General features: G+C 44.3%; 1 protein-coding gene across 1 annotated transcript; it reads left to right on the forward strand.

Annotated features, from left to right (window-relative positions):
- Positions 1-27,454, forward strand: CATSPER3 (cation channel sperm associated 3). Its single transcript, XM_019740351.3, has 8 exons — positions 1-2,703; positions 4,180-4,333; positions 15,941-16,180; positions 18,198-18,380; positions 19,050-19,190; positions 19,554-19,673; positions 20,450-20,607; positions 21,568-27,454. The coding sequence occupies exons 1-8, from the start codon at positions 2,606-2,608 to the stop codon at positions 21,671-21,673; spliced, it is 1,200 nt and encodes a 399-aa protein (XP_019595910.2). The 5' UTR covers positions 1-2,605; the 3' UTR covers positions 21,674-27,454.
- The last annotated feature ends 371 nt before the right edge of the window (positions 27,455-27,825 follow it).

The raw sequence follows: 27,825 nt of genomic DNA on the forward strand, positions 1-27,825 counted from the left end.
TCCAAAAGATGCATTAGAACTGATTGTCCAGCTAGGTCTTCTTTTCAGGGAAACACGGTAAGTAACATCTACATGATGGTTTGACGTAAGGTCCCTGTTAAGGGACGTTGCATCTGCTGGAACTCACAGACTTTACTACAGAGAATCAAAGGTCCCATATCAGAAGCCCATGGAAATACTCATTGTAGTAAATTCCAACAGAATGAGCAACTGACATTTCAACTTAGAAGAGACATTGGCAAGTTTGAAGGCCCCCAAGTTCCCCTCTGTTCCAAATCTTTGTGTGATAGCAGTGGTGTCTCTGATGTGGTAAGCTTTGGCTTCCCTCCATTTCCCTTCTGAGTGATCACTGGAGTAGAGAGGAATTAAATAGACATGACCTATAACCCATTGCATGACCTCCATAGATAACAAACCAGGGCCAGCATGTTTGACAGTGTTCTTTTCTAAAGCGAAGTTAATGAAAGTTGTGAAAATAATGGTTACTTTCTCACATTCATAAGATTCAGGAAATCTTTGGATACATAGAATCAGCATGGTTTTATGGTTTTGCTCTAGACAAAAAGCAGCATGTATACTGTACTTGGACACAAACCTGACCTCCGTAAGTATACTGAAGCATTAGACTACTAGTGTTGGTATGAAGCAGTCTGTATACTTTCTAACCCAGCATTCAAAAATGTATTAGTTGAACTCTGTTAACATTCAATTTTGTAAAATTTCCTACAAAATGGCAAGAACAGTAATAGGGTTTGACTGTAATATGTGAGCTTTGTGTTTCAGTGCCAGTTACTTGGGACCAGTAAGGAATGACTCTTGGCCAGAAGACTTGAGTCACCAAGCTGCCATGCATACCTGCTGACTGCCGACTTCCCAGCTGGGTACAGCTGAGGTAGTGCTGGCAAGCTGGCCAGAGTGTGAGTTGTTGTTGCTGAAGGGCAGAGGAGATGCCTCTTTAGCTTCTCATCCCAGGATGCCCACTTCTTCATGAGACAGTCTGGATGATTTCAGTAGGCCCTGGATAAGCTCAGCACCTCTGAGTCCACTCACCAGCCAGAATGCCATTCCCAGACTACATGTCTTCAAGGACTTCAGAAATCACAGGCAACTGGACACTAGGAACAACCTCTGCTGCTCTCAGTGGCCATCCTCCCCCCTCCAGGCCTCGTGGAAAATTCCTTACATTCTTAACCTCTTCTTCATTTCTCCCCAAAAGCATGCCTTGGTGCTTAAAGAGGGAAAGCATAGAAGTGTACCACTGAGGATCCTGGAGATGGAATTCCATTGTGCTCAACTACTTGAGCATAAGGATCCCTGGTGCCATTCGTGTGTATATTCATATAGCACACACTTAACTGGGAGCCTTCTCTGTGCCCCAAGCGAGATTAGGCACATCGATATTTGGGGCAGCCCGAAACAGAAACAGAGAACTGATTCACGCTCTGTCTGAACTGCTGCTCCCGGAGGCCACTGGGGGGATATTGTGCAGGCGCTCAGAAGGTGTTGGGGGGCATGTGAGCAAAGGAAGCAGTAGGAGATATAGAGGGAGCTGATCCCTGAGGGAGAGGATGTAGAGTGAGAAGATGAGACTAAAGTTTGAATCTTAGGGATATTAATCAAAGTGATTCTTACAGCGTGGCATTTGATGATTTTAAATGGAGAAACTGAGTAAACAAGGTGTCATTTCCCAGTTCAGTATATTGGTTACCTACAAGAGTATTTTCCTACAAGGAATGGTCATACACAATTGTTTTAGAACACCCAGGACAGCAGTGGTGGTGGGTGGTTACCTCCTTTTCCTAGGACCCAAGAAAGTAGGTTTCCAGGAATTTGATCAATTTAGCCACTAGATATTTAGTACAACACAGGGCTATCCAGATCCCTCTGTTTTGATTTGCCTTGAAAGCCAAAGGGGTTATGAGAAGGAGAATATATTAATCCCAACAACTGCGCAGAGCAAAAATCCCTATTGCTCTTGTACCTAAAACATCTCTGCCCCACGGGCTCATCCCTTACACTCTATTTAAGTGGCTCATATGTGTACATTCCATGCCCCCAATTGGCCAATGTTGGGCACAGGTAACCTCTGTTCCTTCTGTTTTTTGTGTTCTAGCTCCAAACCCATCACAATCTCTCCTTGTCCTTCCAGCTGTTTCTGGTGTCGTGCCCTAAGTGTGTGCTCTTAGAACCCCAGAGAACTTTGCTTTTCCCTCTTCTATGTCCCTAACTTACTGTAACATATTATTAGGACCTTTATCTGTCAGGTGAGGATATTTCTTGAAGAAGGAGGGGCTTCCATCTGGCTTATCTCTGGTGTCTCCCAGTTGTAACCCGAAGCTTCATAATCACGGGTGCTCATGACCCCTTTTCCTGAACTGAGATGTTCAGTTCCTTGGGAAGATGATCTGTGCATTGATCAGCTGGATAACTCTTCCCTCCAGGGGCTTGTAAGGGACTGGAATGCCCAATAGTGACCTCATAAAGCAAGCATTCCCCTCGTGGACTCTTCTCTGTGGCTTCTGGAATCTAGACGCCGAGGAAATCCCTAAGCAGAGATTTTCTGTTGGATGATAAAAGAAAGGAATAAAAACTGAAAATTTGGAAAATGTCTCAATTTTATCACCAGACCCGCACAAGAGTCATTTCTAGTTCACTGTTGGATAGTGGATCGTCGATGTTATGTGCAAGATTCAGGACATTTCAGTACGTATTATCTACTTCTATTGCTTGTTAGGAAATGTGCCAATGGCAGTGTGGCGGCAGGGTGCCAGTGCTCTGTCGGCCCCTTCCCACAGGCACCCATCCACTTCTCAGACTGAGGTGCACATCCTTGCTAATCTGATTTCTCTGACTGAGGTTAGTGAAGGCTCAGCCAAACATTTTGCTTCTTTGGCTTTAATATCACAACTGGCTGGTTAAGTCAAACATTCAATCACACTCTTATTTGACCTGTAGACTAAATGATTAGTTCGACTTTGTTTTGGCCTTTTTTTGTTACTGTGTTAGATAATTTCAAGGCTTTTTTTTTTTTTTTTTTTTTTTTTTTGTAATAGACCCTATCTCAAATCAGATAATAAAAATCAGACATTTTCTTTTTATAGATTATAAAAGTGTATACATTCTATTGTTTTTACTGTCATGAGAATGTGTTCATTTGTTACATATAATGGGAAAAAAGTAATACTCTTTCTTTGAGAAAAATTGCAAAGTACAGATACATATAAATTAACAGGAAAAACAATCACCTATACTCTCACCAATAGCAACAGTTTAGCATATTTACTGCCAAGTACTTTTCTACCTGTTTTTGCACAGTTGAAGTAATTTTGAGTAGAGAATTTTATATCTTGTTTTGTTTTTGTGTTTTGCTATCTAGTGGATCATAAACATTTTTCCAAATTATGAAAAATGCACAGACTTTTTTCAGTGTCTGCGTAATAGTCCATGAAATGGATGTGCTATAATTTACTTAACTAGTCTTTTTTGGTTGACTTTTAAATTGTTTCCAAGTTCTCACTGTTGTAAATAATGCTGGGATAAACACACTTGGGAAATTTCCATTTCCCTGATTAGTAGTGCTACTGAACATTTTAGGCAAAGTTCATTGCCATTTGTATTTCTTTCATGAGGTGACTGTTTCTGCCCATTTTTTTCTTAGAGTGTTTTTTTTTTTTTTACCATTGATTTGTAAGTGCTTGTCCGGGTAATGATTTAATTATTATCCATTTTCCTTACTAGGCTGATAATATTTAGTTTTGCTTACATTATAGCCTCAGTGCCCACTGTAATGTCTGGCATGTAGTCATCACTGAATAAAAACTTGTTGAATGAGTAATGAAAGAGTTGAATTGTAGTGAAGATGATGCTTTGTTTTGCTTGAGAAGGAGTAATAACTGTTCTGTTTCAGAGATCTAGAGAGAAAGAACTGAGAAACTAAGGGACAGAGCCACTCAATAATCATACATATTAATACATATGTATGATACATATACATATATCATCATACATACCGAATTACTGGTCATTCAGTTAGCATTTCATTGGAAATTTAAAGTATATATAAACTTATATTCACAGAATGGGGAAAGCAAACACTACTCCTTAAAAGAAAAAGTATGTGTTGTTTGGGGATCTAGTGCTGTTGTAAGATAATCGTACCGCTTATTTAACTTTTGACAGGAGGAAAGATACTCAGTGTCGGGCATTTGTGAAAAGAGTCATAATGAGTCGTCTCTTTAAGATAATTATGATTAGCACCATCTCAATGAATGCCTTTTTGGTAGTCTTGGGGACTGATTATGAAACAAGATACAACTTGTTCAGACTTTATGAGGTAAGCAAACAAAAGGGATCCTTTTTTTTTTTCCTGTTTCACTTGTTTTAATTCTGAAAATGTTATAAGGTTTTTAAAGGCATTTTGTTCAAGAAACTTTTCTGTAAAACAATTCTAAGGGCTTTTAAAATATACTCTAAAATCTGAGAAGATGGTGGCAGCAGTAGGAATGGTGACATGGCTTTTTAATTTCCCCGAATCCCCTCTTTGAAAAAGATAGAGCAACTAGATAGCAAAGTCAAAAACACATAGGTGGCATTTACATCAAAACTTGTCAATAAGTTATCCTTACCAAGAGCCACAACTATATAATATTAGCCTCTGTGGGAGAGGAAGCAGTAAGAGAGAAGCAACTTGTCATATACAAGGACTCTTCACTAAGATTAATAACTGATTTCTCCTCAGAAACTCTGGAGGGCAGAAGGCAGTGAAAAGACATATTTAAAGTACAAAAGAAAAATTATTGTAACCAAGAATTTTATATCCAGCAAAACTATCCTTCAAAAAATGAAGGAAAAATTAAGACATTCCTAGATAAACAAAAGCGAAGGAAATTTGTTGCTAGTAGAACTATTCTGCAAGAAATGCTAAAGATCGTCTCTTTTAGGTGGAAATATAATTTAAGCCATATGAAGAAATAAGGAACATTGATAAAGATAACTATATAGGTAAATATGAAAGCCAGTATTATTGTATTTTTAGTCTGTAACTCCTTTTTTTTCTACATGGTTTAAAAAATAAATGCATAGGACAATAGTTATAGATAATTAATGGACACGCAATTATACAGATGTATTTTGTGAGAACAAAAATATAAAAGTGTGGATGAAGCTGTATAGGAATAGAATTGTTATATACCGGGGGTGCCAAAAAAAATGTATACAAGTGGACACTTTGGGCAACGTTGCTAAAGCAGTAGTTTGCTGTAATAAGAAGTGTCTGAATGCTGATGGTAACCACTTTGAGCACCTCTTATAATTGCAGAAGTCAAACATGACCTGTATTCATCTTTTGTTATTGGTATATATTATTACAAGTTTAATACAGTTTTCTTAAAATGTGTATACATTTTTTTGGTACCCTCTGTACTACTGAAGCTAAAGTTATATTAGTTAAATAGGTTGTTATAAATTTAAGAGGTTAATTGTAATCTGAGGTTAACCACCAAGAAAATAACTAAAAGTATACAGAAAAATAAATGAGAAAGGAATCAAAATGGTACCCTACAAAAAAATCAAACACAAAAGAAAATTGTAATGGAAGAATTGAGGAACAAAAAAGATGTGACATATAATATAAAATAAATAACAAAATGGCAGAAGTATTTTCTTCCTTACCAGTAATTACCTTAAATATAAATGAATTAAACTCTCCAATTAAGACAGAATGGGTCACCAAAACATCCAAATATTTGCTGTCTACAAGACAGTCACTTGCGATCCAAAGATGCAAATCAGTTGAAAGTGAAAGAATGAAAAAAGATATTCCATGCAAATAGAAACCAAAAGAAAGCTGGGTTGGCTATACTAATATCAGACAAAATAGACATTAAGGCAAACACTGTTACAAGAGAAAAGAAGGTCATTATATTATTGATAAAAGGATTAATTCATCAAGAAGGTATAAGAGGGGGTGGCCGGATGGCTCAGTTAGTTAGAGCGCGAGCTCTGAACAACAGGGTTGCCGGTTCTCCCACATGGGCCAGTGAGCTGCGCCCTCCACTACTAGATTGAAGACAATGACCTGGCACTGAGCTTCCGGAGGGGCGGCCGGATGGCTCAGTTGGTTAGAGCATGAGCTCTCAACAAGATTTCTGGTTCAATTCCTGCATGGGATGGTGGGCTGCACCCCCTGCAACTAAAGATTGAAAATGGCTGCTGGACTTGGAGCTGAGCTGCACTCTCCACAACTAGATTGAAGGACAACGACTTGGAGCTGATGGGCCCTGGAGAAACACACTGTTCCCCAATGTTCCCCTTCCCCCACCAGAAATAAAAAAGATACGAGTTTTTCTCAAGTACATGTGGGGCATTCTACAGTATAGACCATATGTTAGGCCACAAAACAAGTCTCAATAAATTAAAAACTATTGAAATCATACAAAGCGTCTTCTTTGACAGCAATGAAATGAAACTAGAAGTCAGTAACAGCAGGAAAACTGGAAAAATTTTCAAATATGTGGAAATTAAACAACACACTTTTAAATAACAAATAGGTCAAAGAAGAAATCACAAGGGAAATTAGAAAATATTTTAAGACAAATGAAAATGAAAACACAGCATAATAAAATGTGCAGGATGCAGCAGAAGCAATGCTCAGAGGGAAATTTTTCCCTCTGTGCCTGCATTAGAAAAGAAGAAATCTCAAATTAATAACCTAACTTTACACTTTAAGGAACTAGAAACAGAAAAGCAAACTAAACGCAAAGTTACCAAAAGGGAGGAAATAAAAAAGATTAGAGTGAGGTAAACAAAATAGAGACTAGAGAAACAATAGAGGGCTGGCCCGGTCGCCAGGTGGTTGGAGCACCATGCTCCTAATGCAGAAGTTGCAGGTTCGATGCCCACATGCGCCCTCTACAGCTAAGATTGTGAACAACAGCTCTCCCTGGAGCTGGGCTGCCATGAGCAGCCGGAGGTTGGTGCAGGCTGCCACGTGCTGCTGCGTGCTGCTGTGTACTGCCGTGGGCTACTGTGTGCTGCTGTGAGCGGCTGGTGGCCAGCCAATGTGAGTAAACAGCAGCCAGAGTGAGCGGCTAGCCGCCTGCGAGAGCTGCCATGAGCGGCTGACCAACGACTGGCGACCAATGACTGGAGGAGACCAACTGGGGGGGGGGGGGGGGCGGCAGCACAAGGCTCATAATACCAGCATGGGCCAGGGAGCTGTGTCCTACTCAACTAGAAGGAGAAACAACGTCTTGAACTGGAGGGGGGGGGGTGAGGCGGAAGAAGGGGGAAAAATAGAAACAATAGAGAAAAATCAACAAAATCAAAATTTTGTTCTTTGATAAGATCAACAAAATTGGCAAGCCTTTAGTTAGATTGACTAATAAAAATAAGAAGACTCTAATTAATAATAGAAATGAAATTTGGGACATTATTGCTGACCCTATAGAAATAAAAAGGATCATAGGAGAAGGCTATAAACAATTGTATGCAAAAAAATTAGATAACCTAGATGAAATGGTCAATTCCTAGAAATAAACCAACTACCAAACTCACTCAAGAAGAAATAGAAAACAGACATATTGGAACGGACCTATAACAAGTAAAAAGATTGAGTCATTATAAAAAACCTCCCAACAAAGAAATGCCCAGGACCAGATTGCTTCACTAGTTAATTTTACCTTGCATTTAAAGAAGAAAGAACACCAGTCCTTCTCAAACTCTTCCAAAAAATAGGAGGGAATACTTCTGAACTCTTTTCATGAAGCTAGCATTACCCTGACACCAAAGACATCATAAGAAGAAAAAAAAGCAAAAACAGAAATATCCCATATGAATATAAATACAAAAATTCTCATTGAGATACTGACAAACTGAATTCAGCAGCATACTTAAAAGGATTATACACCATGACCAAGTGGGATTTATCCCAGGAATTCAAGGTTCAATATATGAAAATCAATGTAATACATCAATAGAATGAAGGAGAACATCCACATAATTGCCAGTTGATGCTAAAAAAGTATTTGACAAAATCCAACAACCTTTCATGATTAAAACATACTAGAAATAGAAGGAAATTCCTTAACCTGATAATGGATATTTATAAAAAAATTCACAGCTAGCATCTCCTAAGATCAGGAACAAGACAAAAATCCCTGCTTTCACCACTATTCAACATTGTATTATACTTGGAATTCTAACCAGAGCAATTAGGCAAGGAAAAGAAATAAAAGGTCTCCAATTGGAAAGGAAGAGCTGAAATTATCTTTATTCACAGATAACTTGAACTTATGTGTAGAAAATCCTAAAGAACACACACACACACACACACACACACACACACACACACATACATACACACACATTCCCATTAGAGCTATTAAATTCAGCAAAATTGCAGGATACAAAGTCAACAGCAGAAATCAGTTGCATTGCTATACACGAACAATGAACAATCTGAAAAGAAGTTAACAAAGTTCCATTTCCAATAGCATTCCAAAATAATAAAATACTCGGGAACAAATTTATCCAAGGAGAGGAAAGATATGTATACTGAGAATTATAAAACTGCTGAAAGAAATGAAATAAAACCTAAATAAATGGGAAGACCCCGCATTCATGGATTAGAAGACTTGTTAATACTTGTTAAGACTATCCAAAAGCGATCTACAAATTCAGTGCAATGCTTATCAAAATTTTAACAGCCTTTTATTAAAAAAATAAAATTGAAAAGCAGATCCTGAAATTTGGAAGTGCAGGGGGCCCTGAATAGCCAAAACAATACTGAAAATGAAGAACAAAGTTGGAGGACTTGTACTTTCTGACTTCTAAACTTACTACAAAGCTACAGTAATTAAACATTGCGGTACTGGCATAAGGTTAGACATAGACCTATGGATTAGAATTGGGATTCCAGAAATAAATCCGTGTATCTATGGCCAACTGATTTTCAACAAGGGTGCTAAGACCATTCAGTGGGGGAAAGAATCGCTCGTCACATTGTGCTGGGACAACTTGATATCCACTTGTTAAAAAAGTAAAGTTGGACCCTTGTTTATATACCATATACAAATGTTAACTCAAAATGGATCAAAATCCTAAATATAAAAGCTAGAACTCTTAAAACGAGGGTATATTTTCATGACCTTGGATTTGGAAATGTATTCTTAGATATGATACCAAAAGCACAGGCAACAAAAGAAAAAAAATAGATAAATAGGACTTCATCAAAATAAAAAATATTTGTGAATCTAAGGACAATATCAGGAGAGTGAAAAGATAACCCATACAGAATGAGAGAAAATACTTGCGAATCATATATCTGATAAGGGATTAATATCCAGAATATATAATAAACTTCCATAATTCAACAACAACAGCATAACATAACCCAATTCAAAGGACTTGAGTAGAAATTTCTCCAAAGAAGATATACAAATAGCCAATAAGTCCATGAAAAGATGCTCAACATCACTAGTCATCAGGGAAATGCAAACCAAAGCCACAATGAAGTACAACTTCACACCCATTAAGGACAGCTAATATAAAAACAAAAATAAAAATAAAATAAAATAGGAAATAACAGGTTTGTGTGAGGATGTGGACAAATTAGGACCCTTGTACATTGCTGGTGGGAATGTAAAATCATACAGCCACTATAGAAAACAGTTTGGCAGTTCCTCAAAAAATTAAACATAGAATTACCATATGATCCAGCAATTCCACTTCTAGGTTCCACCAAAAAGAAATGAAAATAGGGACTCAAGCAGGTATTTATACACCCATGTTCATTGCAGCATTATTCACAATAGCCAAAAGGTGGAAGCAACCCAAGTGTCTATCAACTGATGAATGGACAAATGAAATGTGATATATACATACAATGGAATATTATTCAACCTTAAAAAGAATGAAATTGTGGTACATGCCACAGTGTGGATGAAAACTTTATGCTAAATGAAATAAACCAGATACAAAAGGGTAAATATTGTATGGCTCTACTTATATGAAGTACCTAGAACAGGCAAATTCAACACACAGAAAGTAGAGTTTACTAGGAGCAGGGGGGAGAGAAGATAAACAATATTGTTTATTGGGTACAGAGTTTCTATTTGAGATGATGAAATAGTTCTGGAAATGGATAGTGGTGATGGTTGCACAATATTGTAAACGTAGTTAATTCTACTGAATTAATTTTACACCTAAAATTGGTTAAAAACGACAAATTTCATGGTATGTATATTTTACCACAATCAAAAAACAAAGGTAATAAATATTCAAAACTAACCCCCTCCCTGAATTCTACAGTTCAAAATGATGAATTGTATGGTACATAAATTATATCTTAATTTTAAAAATTAACGAGCTGACCTATTGGAAAAGAGCAACAGAGTAAAATCAAAAAAGAAGAAAAAGGGAAGGAAAAAAGGAAAGTAGAAAAAAAGGAAATAGTAAAGAAAAGAACAAAAATGAATGAAATAGAAAACAAAGAATAGGTAGAAAGTATCAACAAAGCCAATAGTTAGGACTTAGAAAATAATTATAAAATAACTTTCTTCATGAGACAAGCAAGATAAATGGCCCTGGATCATGTTAAGAATTAAAAAGGGAAATTACAGATACAGTTGACATCAGAACACTAATAATTTTATGTCCATAAATTTGAAAACCTAGCTGAAATAAGACAACTTTCTAGAAAAAATAGTACAAAACTGACTCAATAAAAAAGCAAAAACCTGAAGTACTCTTTATATGTTCATATGTTTTTTAATGGCTACAAAATATTGAATTAGTAGTTAAAATTTTTCATCTCCCAAAACAAACTAACCTGGACTAGATGGTTTTATATTCATGGAAGATGTGATTCCAAACATATAAAACACTTTCAGTAATTAGATAAATGAGTATATCTGTCCTGCCCACAGACTATTTATTTATTTATTTATTTAAATTTTATTGGGGAATATTGGGCGACAGTGTGTTTCTCCAGGAAGTTGTCCTTCAATCTAGTTGTGGAGGACGCAGCTCAGCTCCAAGTCCAGTCGTCATTTTCAATCTTAGTTGCAGGGGGTGCAGCCCACCATCCCATGCGGGAATTGAATTGGCAACCTTGTTGTTGAGAGCACAGGCTCTAACCAACTGAGCCATCCGACCGCCCCCAGATAATTTATTTTGTAAACCTTCTTGTCAAAACTAGAGAAGGACAGTATAAAAAAGGAAAATGACACCCAATTAGACACAAAAACTCCAACCAGAATATGAGGAAACTGAATTTTTAAAATGTATGAAAAAGATAATATACCATGTTGATTTCCTTCAGGATTGTAAGTATTAGAAAAATCTACACATTTTATTAACCAGCTTAAAATATTAAAGGAGAAAAAAAAACCCTCTAAGATCATTTCAAGAGATGCAGAAAAAAAGTTTATTATGATTATTCTTCATGATAAAAACCTAGCAAACTAGGAATAGAAAGGATTTATTTTTAACCTGATTAAGGGTGCCTAGAAAACCCTATGTCATATTCATACTTAGTGGTGAAACTTTAGCAGTATTCCCTTTAAAGTGTAGACCAGTCACTATAGATAAGATTTGTATTAGAGTCTTAGCCAATGTATAAGGAAAAAAAATAAAAAGCATTAAGGATTAGAAATAAAGTTTAAAAAACTGTCATTATTCACAGGTGATATGATTTTTACATAGGAATCCCCCAATAAATCTGAAAAAATTTAATAAAGATAATAAAAGTCCAACTAGTTTGCTGGATAAATGATTAATAAATAAAATTAATTATATCTAATATATCAGCAACAAAAAAGATAGCACTTCTAATAACAAAATATAAAAAGTATTTAGAGGCAAATCTAATAAAAGATTAGTGTGATCTTTAAGGAGAAAAAAATAAAAATGTGTAGAAGTTGTTAAGAAGACGTAAAGAAATGGAAAAATAAAAGAAATGGAAAGATATATCAAATCATGAATCGAAAGGCTCAGTTTCTTAAAGATGCAGTCTCCCCAATTAATCTGCCAGAGGTGCCAAAAAAATGCATACAAGTGGAAACTTTGGTCAACGTTGCTCAAGCAGTAGTTAGCCGTAGTCAGAAGTGTCTGGACGCTGATGGTAGCCACTTGAGCACCTCTTGTAATTGCAGAAATCAAACGTGACTTGTATTCATCTTTTGTTATCGACATATATTGAGTATTACAATTTGAATACAATTTTCCTTTCGTAAAATGTGTATACATTTGGGGCAGCTGGATGGCTCAGTTGGTTAGAGCACGAGCTCTTAAGTGCTGCCGGTTCAGTTCCTACGTGGGCCAGTAAGCTGTGCCCTCCACAACTAGATTGAAGACAACGAGCTGCCGCTGAGCTGCGGATGGGTGGCTGGATGGTTCAGTTGGTTAGAGCACGAGCTCTCAACAACAAGGTTGCTGGTTTAGTTCCCACCATGGGATGGTGGGCTGTGCCCCCTGCAACTAAGATTTAAAACAGCAACTGGACTTGGAGCTGAGCTGTGCCCTCCACAACTAGATTGAAGGACAACGACTTGGAGCCGATAGGCCCTGGAGAAACATACTGTCCCCCAATATTCCCCAATAAAAATTTTAAAAAACCTGTGTATACATTTTTTTGGCACCCTCTATATAAAATCAATGCAATTTCAATAAAAAGTCTGGAAGGATTTTTTTGTGGGTTGCCAAAAGCTGATGCCGACATTTAGATAAAAGAATGAAAGACAAAGAAAAACCAAGATGATTTTGAAAGGTAAAAGGGGAGAAGACTTGCCTTATCAGTTAATAAGATCTTTATAAAGCCTTAGTGAGTAAGTAGGGTAGGTGATGATACTCAGACACACAAATAGGCCAGTGGAACAGGAGACGGTGCTCAGAAACAGACCTTAGCTTGTATGGAAACATGGTACCTGTCAGATGGCACTGCGAAGAGTGGTGAAAGGATAGCGTCTTCATGAACTCGTACTAGGAAGATTGATTGTGTATATGGAGAAAAAATACAATTGAATCCCCACCTCACAGCACGCACAGCTGGATTAAAGACCTAACTTGAAAAGTGCAACTTCAAAATGCTTCAAGAACATTTATGTGTTCTCAGGAAGGCAAGGTATTCTTAAGATACAAAATACATAAACCATGAAGAAAAAAGTTTGGCTAATTTGATTCACTTAAAATTTTAAATGTCTGTTCATCAAAAAGATCATTAAAGAGATAAAAAGATAAGTCAGTGTGGGTGATATTTGCAACACATATAACAGGTAAAGGATTAGGATAAAATATATGAAATATTGATTGTCTTCCAAATCAATAAGAAAAAGACAAAACAGTCCAGCAGAAAATCTGGCAAAAGATTAGAAACAGCCAATTTACAATTTAAACATATAAAAAGATGCCAAACTTCATTAATAATTAGACAAGTATTAATAAATGACAATTTACAAAATAAGATACCATTTCATATTCATCAGATTGACAAAAAGTAAGTCCGTCAGTAGGAAGTGTTGGTAAGGACGTCAAACAATAGGAATATTGCTGATATTAAAGTAAATTGGTTCAGTAGGTTCAGAAAACAATTGGGCATCGTTTACTGAAGTTGAAGATGCTCGTGTCCTATAGCCCTGTAATTCCACGCCTAGGTATATGAGGGAGAGAAACTTTACATACGTGTACAATAAAATGCATAAGAATTGCTCAAACTTTTTCTACTATCATACTGTTTGCAATAGTAAAAAAAAATTACAAACAAGCTAAATATCACTCAGCAGGAACTGGATTAATAAACAGTAATGTTTTCATAAGTGGAGTTGCCAAATAGTAGTGAAACAGTAAACTAGGTTTACACATATCAACATGGATGAATCTCATAAACCTAATTTTAAGTGAAGAAAAAAACCCCAAATTTCCAAAGAATACTTTAGCATATATGGCATTTAAGTAATGCATAAGACTGCAAAACAATGCCATGTATTTTTAGGGATACAAATGTGGTAGAAGTATAAAATACTCGAGCATGACACACTCCAGATTTAAAATAGGATTACCTTTGTGGGAAGGGAAGGAGATTTGAATCCTGAAAAATCCACAAGAGATTCTGCCTGATTTCTTAAGCTGGGTGGTAGTGTATGGTCGTTCATTATATTATTTGTATATCTTTTTGTGTGTCATAAATGCTACATAGCAATTTTAAAAAGTATATGTAAATGGTTGCAATGTTGGGACCACAAATACAAATATACAAGAAAAATAAAAATGGCAGCTGCCCTAATGCTATCCAAATAGTTGTGGCTTGAGTTACAATTTCTAGTGACAGCATCTGACATATGTTCAAAAGGTGGTGTCTCTCAGAAGTGTCCCATCATTGCTGCTTGCAAAGTACATGTGGAATATGTCCTCTTCAACTCCACACTGTCCCCCAATCAAATGCAACTGAATCTTGGTTCTCTTGGTAGAAATAATTCTATTGCCTCCTCCCTAACCCACTTCCCAGTTGCCATGCTTGCAGCTCCCCTACAGTCTTTTTTCCTCAGAGATCTCTTTAAAATGTAAATCAGTTCATGTCACACCCTTACTCAAAATTCTTCAAGGCTGAGATTAAAATTCAGAGCCCTCACCAGGCCTGGGGCCGGCCTCCATCTCCTGCCCTGCTCTCCACTTCTGTATTCCAGCCTTGCGGACTTTGCTGTTCCTTAAGCAACCCCTTTCTTGCCTTAGGGCCCTCATGCTTGCCATTGGGAAGCATTCTCTCAGTTTTTATTATGGCTTTATTCCTGGCTTCAGTGGGGCCTCCACTTACCACCTTTTCTAAAATAGCTGCCACAACTGCCTCTCCCCCACCTGACCAGTCCCCTTATCCCCCTTGGCTATTTCATGTTCCTTCCAATCTGCTGTTATATTATATTTGAATTTGTTTAAGCATTTATTTCTGAGGGCTGGACATTTTCTGCCTTATTCATCATTGCATTTCTCAGTGCCTGAAATGTTGCCTTCTTGGCACACAATAGATATTCAGTCAAACCTTCAATGAATGAATGCATTGATGATAAGGAAAAACTTAGATGACTCAAAAAGTACCTTTTGGTAAAAGCAAAGCCACTGGTGTTACAGATGCATGAAAATAATTTGAATAAGATTGTTTCATGAAGTATAAAAGTGTAAAGATTGTTTCATAAAGTACCATGTTTCCCCAAAAATAAGACCTAGCCAGACAATCAGCTCTCGTGTGTCTTTTGGAGTAAAAATTAATGTAAGACCAGGTCTTATTTTACTGTAATATAAGACCGGGTATAATATAATATAATATAATATAATATAATATAATATAATATAATATAATATGTAATACCCGGTCTTATATTAATTTTTGCTCCAAAAGATGCATTAGAGCTGATTGTCCGGCTAGGTCTTATTTTCAGGGAACCAGGGTATAAAAGTGGAAAATAGCTGAATATTCTTTAGAAACATTAACTGATTTTCAAGTATGTGTGATTAATTAGACTAACTATAAGTAGTTAAGTGTTTTATCTGTACTCCTCAAAGTTTGGATATTCAGGTTGGCCAGAAAACTCTTGGGATCTTGTCTCTGGGGAACTTGACATTCAGCTTGCCTGCCCCATTGAGTTGCCTTATATGGGGCCTATCTAGTCACTCAGCCTGTGGGTCAGTCAGTCATTCCCACGTACCCTGGGTTAAACCTAGTGCCAGGCTTAGGGCCATGGGGTAGGGAAGACACAGAAGGAGAGGGGAACCAGGCACAGTGTATATGTGCTGTGAGCCAGGGACTCGGCCTGGATTTCTCCTTCCTGTGGGACTTAGGAGCCCCCACGCCCTGGCCAGCACACAGCTGACTGGGTGGCCCAGGTAGGGAAAGGGCCAGGACCATAGGGCTCTGCAGCTTGGTCTGACCCTCCAAACCTTGCCACCCCTGCAGTTCGCGGAGATCATTTTTGTGGTCATCTATAGCGCCGAGTTCTACATGAAGCTCTACGTGGACCCCATCAACTACTGGAAGGATGGTTACAATCTGTTAGATGTGATGGTTATCGTCATTCTCTCGATCCCCTACAGTCTCCGCAAGATCAAGGGCAAACACTACCCCTATCTCCACGTTGCTGAAGGCTTGCAGTCCCTGCGCATCCTCAAGCTTATCACCTATAGCCGCGGCATCCGGGTGAGTAACCTGGGGGTGCTGTGGTTCTGGGAGTGCAGGAGGCAGGGTCCATCTGCCCATCAGCCCCTGATGAGATAATAATTCTACTGTCATCAATTATCGAGTCCTACTGTGTGGCAGATTGATCTCTACTTATATTCTCTCATTTAATCTTAAAACAATTGTAGGAAAGGTATATTAGCTCCATTTTACAGATGAAGCAATTGAGGCTCAAGGCCACTCAGCAGTTAGATGCCAGAGCTGAGATATTAAAGGTGTGTCTGACTCTAGAGGCCATCTGAATTTTTCCTCTCTCCCATGCTGCAAAGTGTACCCTCTTCTTATGGCACAGACTCCTCAAACTACATATCCTGGAGTCTGCAGCTTTTTGGTGGCCCTGGCAACTCGCTGCTTTCCCCAAACAGCTAAAAGCTGCTTCTTCTTTTCATGGGAATAGTCTCATTACTTTGTCCAGGCAGCTCTGGAAATGCTGCTCCTGCTAAGAAGTCATGGGGTGACCCCAGAGCTGACCCAACCATACCCTTAGGTATTTGGCCGGGTAACAGGATGTTCACCCAGGCTCTGCACGCAGAGTCCATGCCAGGGCTAGTTTGGACCTATTTGACCAGTCAGGGTGTGTCAGCCTGTTCTGCTGAGACTTTGCTTCTAGCCCAGCCTGGCTGTGGGACTAGGGTCAAAGGCCGCTGTCGGGAAACCACGTGGGCTTCCGGCGAGCATGACCTCCTCCACTGCCGTTTTCAAGGCTGCTTGGCTTTGGCTTCAGGTAGCGCTGGGCCTGCAGCTGGCCTGCAGGTGGGGCTTCCCCCCACCCTCCTACAGTGGGTCACCTGCCACTACTGTGCAGACCTCATTTGCAGACTGCCTACCATGCAGCATTGGTCACCTCTTCAGTCTTAGTCATTCTTGGGAAAGAAGTTGTGTCCTGGTCTCAAAGAGAGGGAGGCAATTTTCACATTCATCCCCACTTATTTTCTTCCCTCAAGGAGAGGAGGGAGGCGTTCGGCATGTGTCCACCCCTGCAGGCAGCTGCCAAACCAGTGCCTGTGGAGGGCAGCCCGGTGCTCTTGGGTTGTCTCTCTGCTTCCCAAATTACCCCAAACTGTCCAGACTTCGCTGTCCTGTGTCCCAGCTCCATCAAGCACCTCTTTTCCTAGTGTTAAGCCAGTAAACAGTTTCTTGGCTTAGGAAACGGGGTCGTCTAGTGGTTGAAGGTGGTAGCATGAGGCAAAGGGCTTGAGAGTTGGACCCAGTTCTGCTGGTGTATTGGAGCGTGACCTTGGCCAAGCCATTTTGCGCCTCTGAGCCTCTGATCCCTCTTCTTGAAATGGGAAGAATGATAACACCTACCTACCTGGAAATGATGTCTGTGGTATGTATTGAGCACCTACTACATGCTAGACTCCTGGGCATGAAGACTGAATGACGAGGAGCCATACACTGTGCTCCCAGGAGTGGGCAATGTAGTGGGAGGTAGGACCAACGCCCATTTCATGGGGGGAGGACTGCAGTCACAAGATCAGACCGGCCTGGGAAACAGGCTCGAGAGAGAATGACAAGCCATGTTCCTCTCAGTCCTCTTTATTCCCACTCCCAGAGTGGCTCCCCTACTCTTCCTGGGCCTGGAAGAGCACTCAGAGCTGGCCCTCAGTGAGACGCAGGAGCAGGACACCTTGGGATGACCACGGAGCCAGGCAGGGGTTCAGGTGGAGTGGTTAGTGGTGCTGATGAGGAGACTCCCCCAGACCTGAGGCAGCACGCAGGATCTGCCCCTAGGTGATGGCGGGTGGAGGGGGCCAGGCATCCCTAACTGCTAGACTGGTCCAGCCCTTGTGCTGGTCAGAGCCCGCCCTCCCGCCTTGCTTCCCTCCTCCCTCCCTCCAACCATTTATGGAGCATCTACCACATACAAGGCACGGCCCAGGATGCTGGGGACAGCTGGGTGTGGGCAGACTGGGCCTCTGTCCCCTGAGCCCCGCTTGCCTGCAGCCTTGCCTGGTCCCATGCCGCTGCTTTGCAGACGCTCATCACCGCCGTGGGGCAGACGGCCTACACCGTGTTCTCCGTGCTCGTCCTGCTCTTCATCCTGATGTACATCTTCGCTGTCCTGGGCTTCTCCCTGTTCGGGATAACAGGCCAGGACGACCGGAATGACTGGGGGAACCTGGCTGCAGCCTTCTTTACCCTCTTCAGCTTGGCCACGGTACTGTATTTGGGAGCGGTGGGGGTGGGGGTGGGGCCTTGAGCAGGCGCCCCCAGTTGGTGGAGTGTGTGGACAGGCTGGGCGTGGCCTGGGGCCTTCCTCGTGGTCCGGTACTTAGCTGGGCAGGGGAAGCTGAGGACTCAGCAAAGGCTAGTGCCCTGGCCAGGGCTCCATCTCCGTCTCTAATCCTGTGAGTCCCTAGAGCATTCCACAGGGTTGTACAACTTTCAGAGCATTCTCAAAGGATAATTCGTTTGTATTAAATTTAATTTAGAAGTGAAATCCATGTCACATAGCTTTTTTGGAAATAGACTATCAAAAATCTACCCAGAATAAGCCTGCAAAGCCCAAGTCTGGAAGTCGAGACTCTGTTGGACTCTGGAAAGATTGAGGTCTTTCCAAAGCCTGGCAGAGAGATAGTCCTTTTGGGGAAGGACAAGAGGCGTTTTGGAAAAGAGCCCCCAGGGCACCTTGGCCAGAAGTCCCCCCCCCCCCCCAGTGGTGTCCTGAATCCCCAGGTCACCACGTATGCACTGGGGTTAGTGGAGTGGGCGGCTGCTGAGGGGAGCAGAGCCAGCTTCTCAGTGGTGTGGGGGCTGCCCGAGAGCAGGAGGCCTCCCCCGCTCACTTGGGCCGTGGCACCCAGCATGCCCTCCCCTGTCTGAGCAGTTGGATGGCTGGACAGACCTGCAGCAGCAGCTGGACGCCCAGCATTTTGCTCTGAGCCGGGCGTTCACCATCATCTTCATCTTGCTGGCAAACTTCGTCTTCCTCAGCATGTTCGTGGGCGTGATGATCATCCACACGGAGGTGAGCCTGCGTGTAAGGGCCGGGCGGGGCTTAGGTGTGGCGGGTGGGGCTCTGGGCCGAGTCTCCAGGGAGGACCCCGAGCTGCCTCCCTGATGTAGAGGGAAGGCGGCCAGGTGGGCCCCTCCCTACCCCAGCCCAATTGTCCCTGAGCCGGTGACTTTCCCTGCCTCATGATGGTGGCCAGCAGGACAGGCTTGGGGAGTCACTACAGCTGCACTGGCAGCTTGAGCTGGGGGCTAGTCTGTATGGAGGGAAGCCTCCTGCTGAGGGGCCTGAGCAGCCGTGCAAGGCTAGGGAAGAAGAAAGACAGGGTGGGGGGTGTGCAGCGAGCACCCTCACCTTGCCTTATCCCCTGCTCTCCAGGACTCCATAAAAAAGTTTGAGCAGGAGCTGAGGCTGGAGAGGCACATGACAGTCATGGAGGAGAAGCAGGTGATTGTGAAGCGACAGCAGGAGGAGTTCAGCAGGCTGATGCAGACACAGGTGGGTCATCTCCACAGGCAGGTCGACAGACAGAGATGGGCAGTCAGGGCTGAAGGGATGGTCAGGCAGGTGGCCTCAGGGAAGGCAGGGTCCTAACCCCTGTATTTTCTAGAGTCAGGCTTTATTCTCTGCGTTTGTGTATTTCTCTGGACCTCTTAAAGTGATTATAAAGTCTCCCTCCGTCATGGGCAAAGCTGCGCTGCGGGAAGCTTTGCCTGGAGTGCTCAGTGGGTGTCAGGCAGCCGTGGTCCCGTCCACCGAGTGCGTGAGGCCACAGAGGCCCTGACAAGGTGTTACTAACCTCTTTTTCTCTAACCCATAGTGAGAATGAGCACAACAGGCTGGAGATTTTCTGTCAGGCATAATCTGGCTGTGAAGCGCTGGGCATCTTTTCAGCCTAAGTGCTGAGCTCCCCATGCTGTTCTGCCGGGTCTTGCACTGCTGCCCCTTTCTCGCCCATGTGGCCACTGCATCCCTCCTCAGCCTCCTCTCTGCGGCACACATCTGTCTGTCTTGACTGTGCCCTGGGTTTTGTCCAGGGCAGGTGAGGCCATGCCGAGCCACGCTCAGGCTCTCACTGGTTCCTTCCTGTGCCATCTGTCCTCATGTCAGATGGTGGCTGACAAGGCTGCCTTGGTCAGGGGCTGTCCAGGCTCAGAAGGGCACCCTGGGGCCAGGGTCAGCTCTCTGCCTGGGCCCTTGTGGAGGGTCCCCAGGACTCTGTGCATCTTGTCACCTCCTCCTCTTCACTGATCTCTTTATACTTCCTTGTCTAGAAAAACACTGACTACAAAAGTTTCAGTGAACTGGTGGAGAACTTCAGGAAGACCCTGCGGCACACGGACCCCATGGTCTTGGATGATTTTGGCACTAGCATTCCCTTCATCGACATCTACCTGTCCACTCTGGACAACCAGGACACCACGATCTACAAGTGAGTCCCAACCCCAGGACCCTGGCTCAAGGACACCAGGCCTTTCCTGGTCCCCTGACTTCCTTGAGGACTTCCTTGAGGAAGGCCATATCAGGTGCCCTGGGAGAGCATGGGGGCAGGGGGTGGGGGGGGTGCAGGGTGGGTGGAGCGAAGCCCTTCTTGGAGGTGTAGGATTCCACATGTGCACAGGGGCTGGCCGCTGTGTGCACAGGCCCGTGGCTGGGGCCCTCTGCTCCCCTGCCCCTCCCAGCCCACCCCAACCTGTATTTAAATGCTGGGTCCTTTGGCTCCCCAGTCCCCTCCTTACTAATCCTTTTCAGAGGGCAGAGAAAAGAGCACTGGCTGGCGAGTCAGGAGCTGAGATTCTGGCCTCATGCTGCCACCACCTTCCTCTGTGACTCTTGGCAAGTCCCTGCCCATTTTCCACGTGTCACATGAGGGGCTGCTGGGCTGGTTCTAAAAGCAGTGTGTGCTCGGCCTGTGCTCAGTGTAAGTTCGCTGGGGTTTGAACGGGCCAGTACTGCAAGAAGTGGCAGGGCATGGACACACAGGAGCCACAGTGGGCTCTTGAACAAGGAAGGACACGATTAGCCTGGCTTCTTGACCAAAGCCTCTGGAGGGCTTCATGGACTAGAGGAACTAAAAGGAGGGGCCAGAGAACACTCGGGACCGCAGCATGGGCCAGGCAGTGTCTGGTCACCTCTATACAGTTACCTCACTCTGCCCAGGAGTTTGTTGGCTCCGACTTGACGCATGCGGTGAAATAACTTACACCAGGGGCCACAGGTAGAGTGGCAAACCCAGAGTTCAACCCAGCTGATCGGGCTCTGGAGTCCCTGCTCTTCCCTGACCCTACACCTTCCAGGTGTGCTTTATGTGCAGGTGTAAGCATGTGATGGGCGGGGCCTGCATGCCACGGAGCCCACCTGAGCTCAGGCCCCTCTCCTGCTCTACTTCCAGGCTTCAAGAGCTCTACTACGAGATTGTGCACACTCTGGGCCTGATGCTGGAAGACCTGCCCCAGAAGAAACAGTCCCATTCCTCAGACAAGGTCGACAAGATATAGCTGGACATGGACACACAGGCACTGAGGGCCTCGAAGGCTGTGACAGGGCCGCATTAAACACAGGCTTTCTGAGTTGGCCTCTTCACGGCTACTGCGATCATGGTGTTTCCCTACCTTTCCGTACCTTGAAGCCTGATTCCCCGAACCACCCACCGCCACATACACACAAGCTGCAGCTAGACCTTGGGAGTGGGGAGACGGAGGCTCAAGACTCGCCCTGGATAGAGGCCATATTCAGGGGCCACACTGGCTCTCTCCTCCCTTGACTCCCAATAGCAAATAGCCACTGTGCTTCTTGGGAAGCTGCCTGAGGACCCCGGACCAAGAAGGGCCTCTAACAGCCCCGTGAGAGTGTGTGGCTCCTTTGAGCTGGTGTGGCCTGCTGCCCTGTTGGAACCCCTTCTGGGCTCATCTGGAGGGTGCCAGACATCTGGCAAGCTATCTCTGCCATGGGGATCCCTCTTTAGAAGTCTCCTCTGCTTTCCCCTCGGCTCACAGTGGTCATGATGCTCCCAGGGGTGCAGCCATGGCTGGCAGCACTGTTATGTGGGCACTGGGGTCAGGGTGGGCTGCCCTAGGGGAGTGGCCTATGGGCAATGCCAGGGCACCTCAGACGGGGTCAATGGAGAGGCAGCATCAGATGCTTTGGGCTGCTTTCCCCCTTAGGTTGGTATGTCTTCATTGAAAAGGGGATTTTCTATGACATTCCTGGCCAAATGACTGCCAGAGTTGCCAGTGTCCTGGTAGCACCATGGTCCAGCCGTGATGGAGCTGTCCGAAGGCCCAGATAAGGCAGGGCGGCTGGTAGCCCTTGCTCCCCGCTGGCCTAGCCAGAGGCCCGGCAGTGCCCCCTCTGCTCCATTGCTGGGGAGTATTCTTGAGGCCTGTCACCTTGGCAGTGCCATCTCAGTCAGAGGGAGGGGCAGGTTCTGGGTAGAGCCAGGGATGGGGGAGACCAGCTCCTATAGCGGAGTGCAAAAAGGCTCCAGACCCACAGGGGGTCAGGTCAGCAGAGCACGTGAGGGGTAGAGTTGAGAGTGGGTGCACAAAAAGCTCCCATGGGTGGGCTCATGGGCTCCAGGCCTGGGTGACGGCACCACTGGGCATAGGACAAGGGCAGGTAGAAGCCTATTCTCATGGCTTCATTCATACACTGACTGCTGTTTACTGAGCTGTGTTGAGTTGGGGGGAGAGGGGTTCTGTGAGGAGAAACCTAGTCTAGTGCTCTGGGTGCTCACATTTGCACAGAGAACACAACCCAGCAGATAAACAATGTAAGGATTGCTCTGGAGTGAGACCCATCGCCATTGTTGGGGTGGGGAGCCCTCTGAGGGCAGGGAGCGGCTTCCTGGGGTGGAAAGAACTTTGTGCCAATGCCCTGGGAGGTGGGTCTGAAGTAAGCAGGGTGTCTGTGCCCTTTGTGGCAGGGGAAGAAGCTCAGCCTTATGCATCCAGTGCCTAACCATGAAGGCTAGAGGCTTCCAGGGGTGCTTCTGGCAGGTGCAGCCCCATCAGCAGGGCAGGCAGACCTCAGGCAATGGCTCGAGTCAGGGCTGGGGCAAAACAAGCATTGCCAACTGCTCACTGGGTGTGCCAGTGTTGCCCAGGGGAATATCAAAACACGTCCACCTGTTCTCACCGGGAATCCTGGGAATTGCCCCAGGCATCTGGGAATGAACGAAAGATTTAAAAACTTGCCTCAGGGAGGCAAATTAGAAAGTACCATGGTTTTGGAGTTAGGAGACCTGGATTCCTTAATCTGATGACTTGGCAAGGTATCTGATCTTTGGAAACCTCAGCTATTTCCTCTGAGAAATGGGCTGATGAAAACTGACCAGCTATAAGGATCAAATAAGATACCTGTGAGAATATAAAAAGAAGATGTAGACAACTTATGGTTTGTGCTTTCTGGCTATCAGCTCTACCTTTCTGGCGGCTGTGCCAACCGGGCTGAGAGAGCTTGGGCAAAGCCATGGTGGGGGAGGAAAGTACGGAGCTGAGAGCAGGGAGCAGAGGTCAGGAGCCGTGGGGTGGGGTGAATGAGCCTCTAGATGCATGCTGGACCTGAAAGGCCCCAGGCAGGTGGTGTGGGAGGGCAAGCTGCCTTTAAGGATACAAGCAGAAGGCTGTCCCAGAGGACAACTGGGAGAGGGCGACATGCAGAGGGCTGGCCCAACACTGTTAGCAAATCAAGCCAATGGATATTTGGCTCTATTTGCCTGTAGAGCAAACACTGGCAGATTAGAATTCCCACTTGGGCTCTCACCAACTCAAACAGGCTTGGCCAAGGCTTTCAGTTGATTTGCTTGGGGCAGAAGTGACTCCGTTTGCCCCCATCGGCCTGTGGAAAGCAGGACCCGCTTCACCCCAGCCTGGGATCCAGCAGAGCTGTCCCCAAAGGGCTTGCTCTTCTCCAGCCTGGTGGTTTGGGGGCTGCAGTGGGAGGCAGGGGACCTGGACCTGAGTCATCTGAACACAGCCAGGCCCTCCCCCAGCTCGTGTGGGAAAGATCTGGAATCCAAGGCTGGAGGTGTTTGGAAGGTGGCCGGATTTCTTTTTTCTTTTTTTAAAACTACTATTGATTCCACCAGCAGGAAGCAGTCCCTATATTACAGAGATCCAGGCAGTGACTGAGAATATAAGCTCTCCTGTTTATTCCAATGGCCCCTAGAAGTCCAATACTGAGATGCTAGAAGCTGCACAATTCCTGTTTTCTTCAAATGTGGGTGAGACCGGACACTTCCTAAAACAAACTACCTTCACCAGGTGAGACTTGGGTCTCAGTGGTATCTCTACCTGTTTTAGTCTGTCCCTGGTCCCAAAGTGCCTGGGCCTCCTTCATTGTCCCACACACTCAAGAGAGAAGATGGCCCCGAATTCTGAACTAGGCCACTCAGAAAGGAAGGGTAATTGCTGACTCTAATCACGGAGATGGGAAAGGGGGAGAAGGAGGTAGATGTGGAGAGAGATTTATCAACACGTGAGTGTCCACTCTCCCCCTCAGTGCCACCGTTCTATCTGCGTGGTCGGCCACATGCCTCACCTGCCCCGAGTTCTAGCTTTGATTTTGCTTTCAGCTTGGTGTGATGCTGCACTAGGGGAATGGGGAGAGCCAGGACTGGAGACTGGAGGGAAAGGGAGCGTTCGTGCTTTCCTGGTCAGCGCCTGGGATCTCCTCCGTGGTGGAGAATCAGGGTCACAGGCACTGGGACAAGGGGGGAAGAAGGAAGTGAAAACTGAGGGGCGGGAGTCAGAGACTTTTGGACGGAGGCTCATATGGCTGGAGTGTGAGACCTGGAAAGGGGAGGAATGGCGACAGTGTCCTTGTGGGGTAGGAACTGGACCCTGATTGATGTTCTTTGAGAGGGAAATAATGATTGGAATTGTTGATAGATGAGCTGTGGTTTTTGAACTGTACCTTTTAGAAACGGAACCCCATGAAGACATTTGACCACGTGGAGCCTGGATGATATTTGGGTGACATGAAGATCCCCCAGTGTAATAGAAACCCCTAAGGCTAAGGCTGGGAAACGTTAGGAGGATTTTACAAACCACTGACTGAGTCCCTGAGCTGGGTCAGAGGCCTTCAGGTGAAGTACCACAGAGGGGTTGGCCCCAAGTGTAACTGGCTTTTTGCCAAATGAAGTCTCAAAAGGAAGTGTGGAAGAAGCCAGAGGGGGTGCAGAGTCTGTCCTAAAACTCGGGGGGAACTGGGGATTGGCCCCAACCTTTGTAAGCCGGTGAGGGGACAATGACGTTCTCCCAGCAGGGCACCCCACTCCTCACAGTTCAGCATCCTGTGAGCACAACTGCCTCTTGACTCCCCTTTTCCCCAGTGGGACCTTGATGCCTGGGGTTGGGCCTGAGATGAAAGGACCTTTTCAAAACTTGCCGCTTGACAAGAAAAGGAGGTGTCCAAGCAGAGTTCAGGCCTAGGCTCCAGAGGTACAGCTGTTGTCTTTGTTGACCATGGAAATAACGCCTTCTGTTTTGTCAGTATTTCTGTTTATAAGATACTTCCTTCCACACAAGATTTGAATGTCATAACAACCCTTGGGCATTTTCATCATTCCCATTAAACAGGTGGCAAAACTGAGGCTCAAAGAGGTGATGTAACCTATCCAAGGTTGTACAACTCAGGGGAAACCACGATTTACAACCAAGCATGTCTGGTTTATTTACCACTGTGCTATAATGCTGTGCAAAGTCTAAGGAATTATTATTCCCATTTTATAGGTGGGTAAGCAGGCACACAGAGAGACTGTCACTTGGCCAAGATTGTCATTAAAGGGCATAGTCAGTATTTGAATGCAGGCCACACATGTGCCCCTGTGCTCTGCTGCCTCACTGCAACCTTGTTCTTTCGTATCAAAGCTATCTTCTGAACTTTAAAAATCAAGCCATGATTCCTTCCTGAGCAGGGCCTGACTCTAGGAGGAGGGAGCGTAGTCTCGGTTTGCCAGCTTCCTGGCACCTCCTCGCTGCTTGGTGGAGGCTGTGAAGTCTGCTGGCCCAGTGGCTCCTGGCTTGGCCCTGGGAGCCCTTGGGAGCTCCAGGGATGGAAAGGACGGCAGGAAGCAATCAGAGTGTGCAGATGGAGTGCTCACCGTGGTGCCTCATCAGGGAATTACAGCCTGGGCAGCAGAAGGGTTTGGCTTAGATGTCCCCCTTCTCTGTATTCCAGTAAAGCAGGCCCACATGGGGGCTTGGCCAGCAGATGAGATGTGCTGAGCAGGCAGAATGAGCCAGTCTTGTCAGTGCCGTGCAGAGCCATCCCCACGCCCAGAAACTTGGCCTCTTGGGTGGCGACATTGTATTAATAGTCCTTTTTGGCCTTCTGCCTGCTCCTGCACCCACTGATAACTCATCAGAAAGGGTAGAAGCTGTGGGCATCTAGAGGGGGCGCTTTAGAAGGCTGTTGTCCTGAGTAGGTGGTTTCTTACCTGACCCTTGAATGAGCAAGCAGAAAGCAAGTGAAATAATTATCAGGTGGAAAAAGCCAGTTGCAGAATTGTACATAACAACACATGTATAATATTAAAAAAATTAAAAAAGGATAAACTACACAGGAAGTGGCAGTGAGAATTTTTTTTTCTGTTTCAGGTGGCAAAGATGATGGACAAAAGCTACTGTTGGCCAGGGTCTGGAGAATGGACTCCCTTGTCTTCTTTGGCAGGACAAATAGGTGTGGCTTTCATAGGCGACATGGATTAGATTTTAGGTATGTTCCTTTGGCCCAACGGGTCTGCTGGAAATTATCCTAAGGAGCCACATGACAAAAACACAGAGACGCATGGATAAGGATGTTTATTTTGGACTGTTATAATTGGAATGTAACAGAAGGAAACAGGATTACCTAAGTGCCCACTGGTGAGGAAACTTGTTAAATTATTTTGAATCCATATATAAAAATACTACATAAAAATACGTACTTAAAACACTGGCAGATTAAAAATAGTGATCTTTTGATAAGAATAGATGTTCTTGATATTATATCAAATGAAAAAGAGGGCCTTCTAGAGCAGCCAGTGATATGCTACCCTTTCTGTAATAGTAAGTGAGCGTGTATAATGTATGTGTACATACACAGGTACGCACGCTGACGGATGTCTACAAGGACAGTCGTATTGATAGTCACTTGGTGGTTTTGACTTTGTCCTCATACTTTTCTGAACTTTTTGAATTTTGAGAGTGAATATGTATTTTATAATCAGGAAATACAATGCAATTTTCACCTTGAATAAAATGTTAAGCTGTGTGTGTGTGTGTGTGTGTGTGTGTGTGTGTCACACCTGTGGAAGATGGAAGGGTATTCCAGGCAGAAGGAACCACATGCACAAAGGAAAGAGGATGGGAGCTTGCGGAGGGTGTAGGGAGTGCTGAGAAGGTGTGGCTGCAGCCTGCAGTGGGGGGTGGGGGGTGGGGGACCGCGGAAGTAGATTGGAGCCAGATCCTGAGGACCTTGAGGGCTCAGCTGGGCAGTTGGAAGCAGGGAAGCGACCTGGTCAGAGTTGACTCCTGCTGCCTCTCTGAGCACTTAAGGCTCCACTATTCTGTCTTCCTCTCTCTCTCCGTATCTCACAGGGCTCCCCTTTGCCTGATGCAGTCTCCTCCACTCCTGCACCCCCCGTTCCAATCCTACCTGCTCTACC

The sequence above is a fragment of the Rhinolophus sinicus genome, chromosome 5 (assembly GCF_057876585.1).
Source record: "Rhinolophus sinicus isolate RSI-liver-muscle chromosome 5, RSI-T2T, whole genome shotgun sequence".
Taxonomy (NCBI): Eukaryota; Metazoa; Chordata; class Mammalia; order Chiroptera; family Rhinolophidae; genus Rhinolophus; species Rhinolophus sinicus.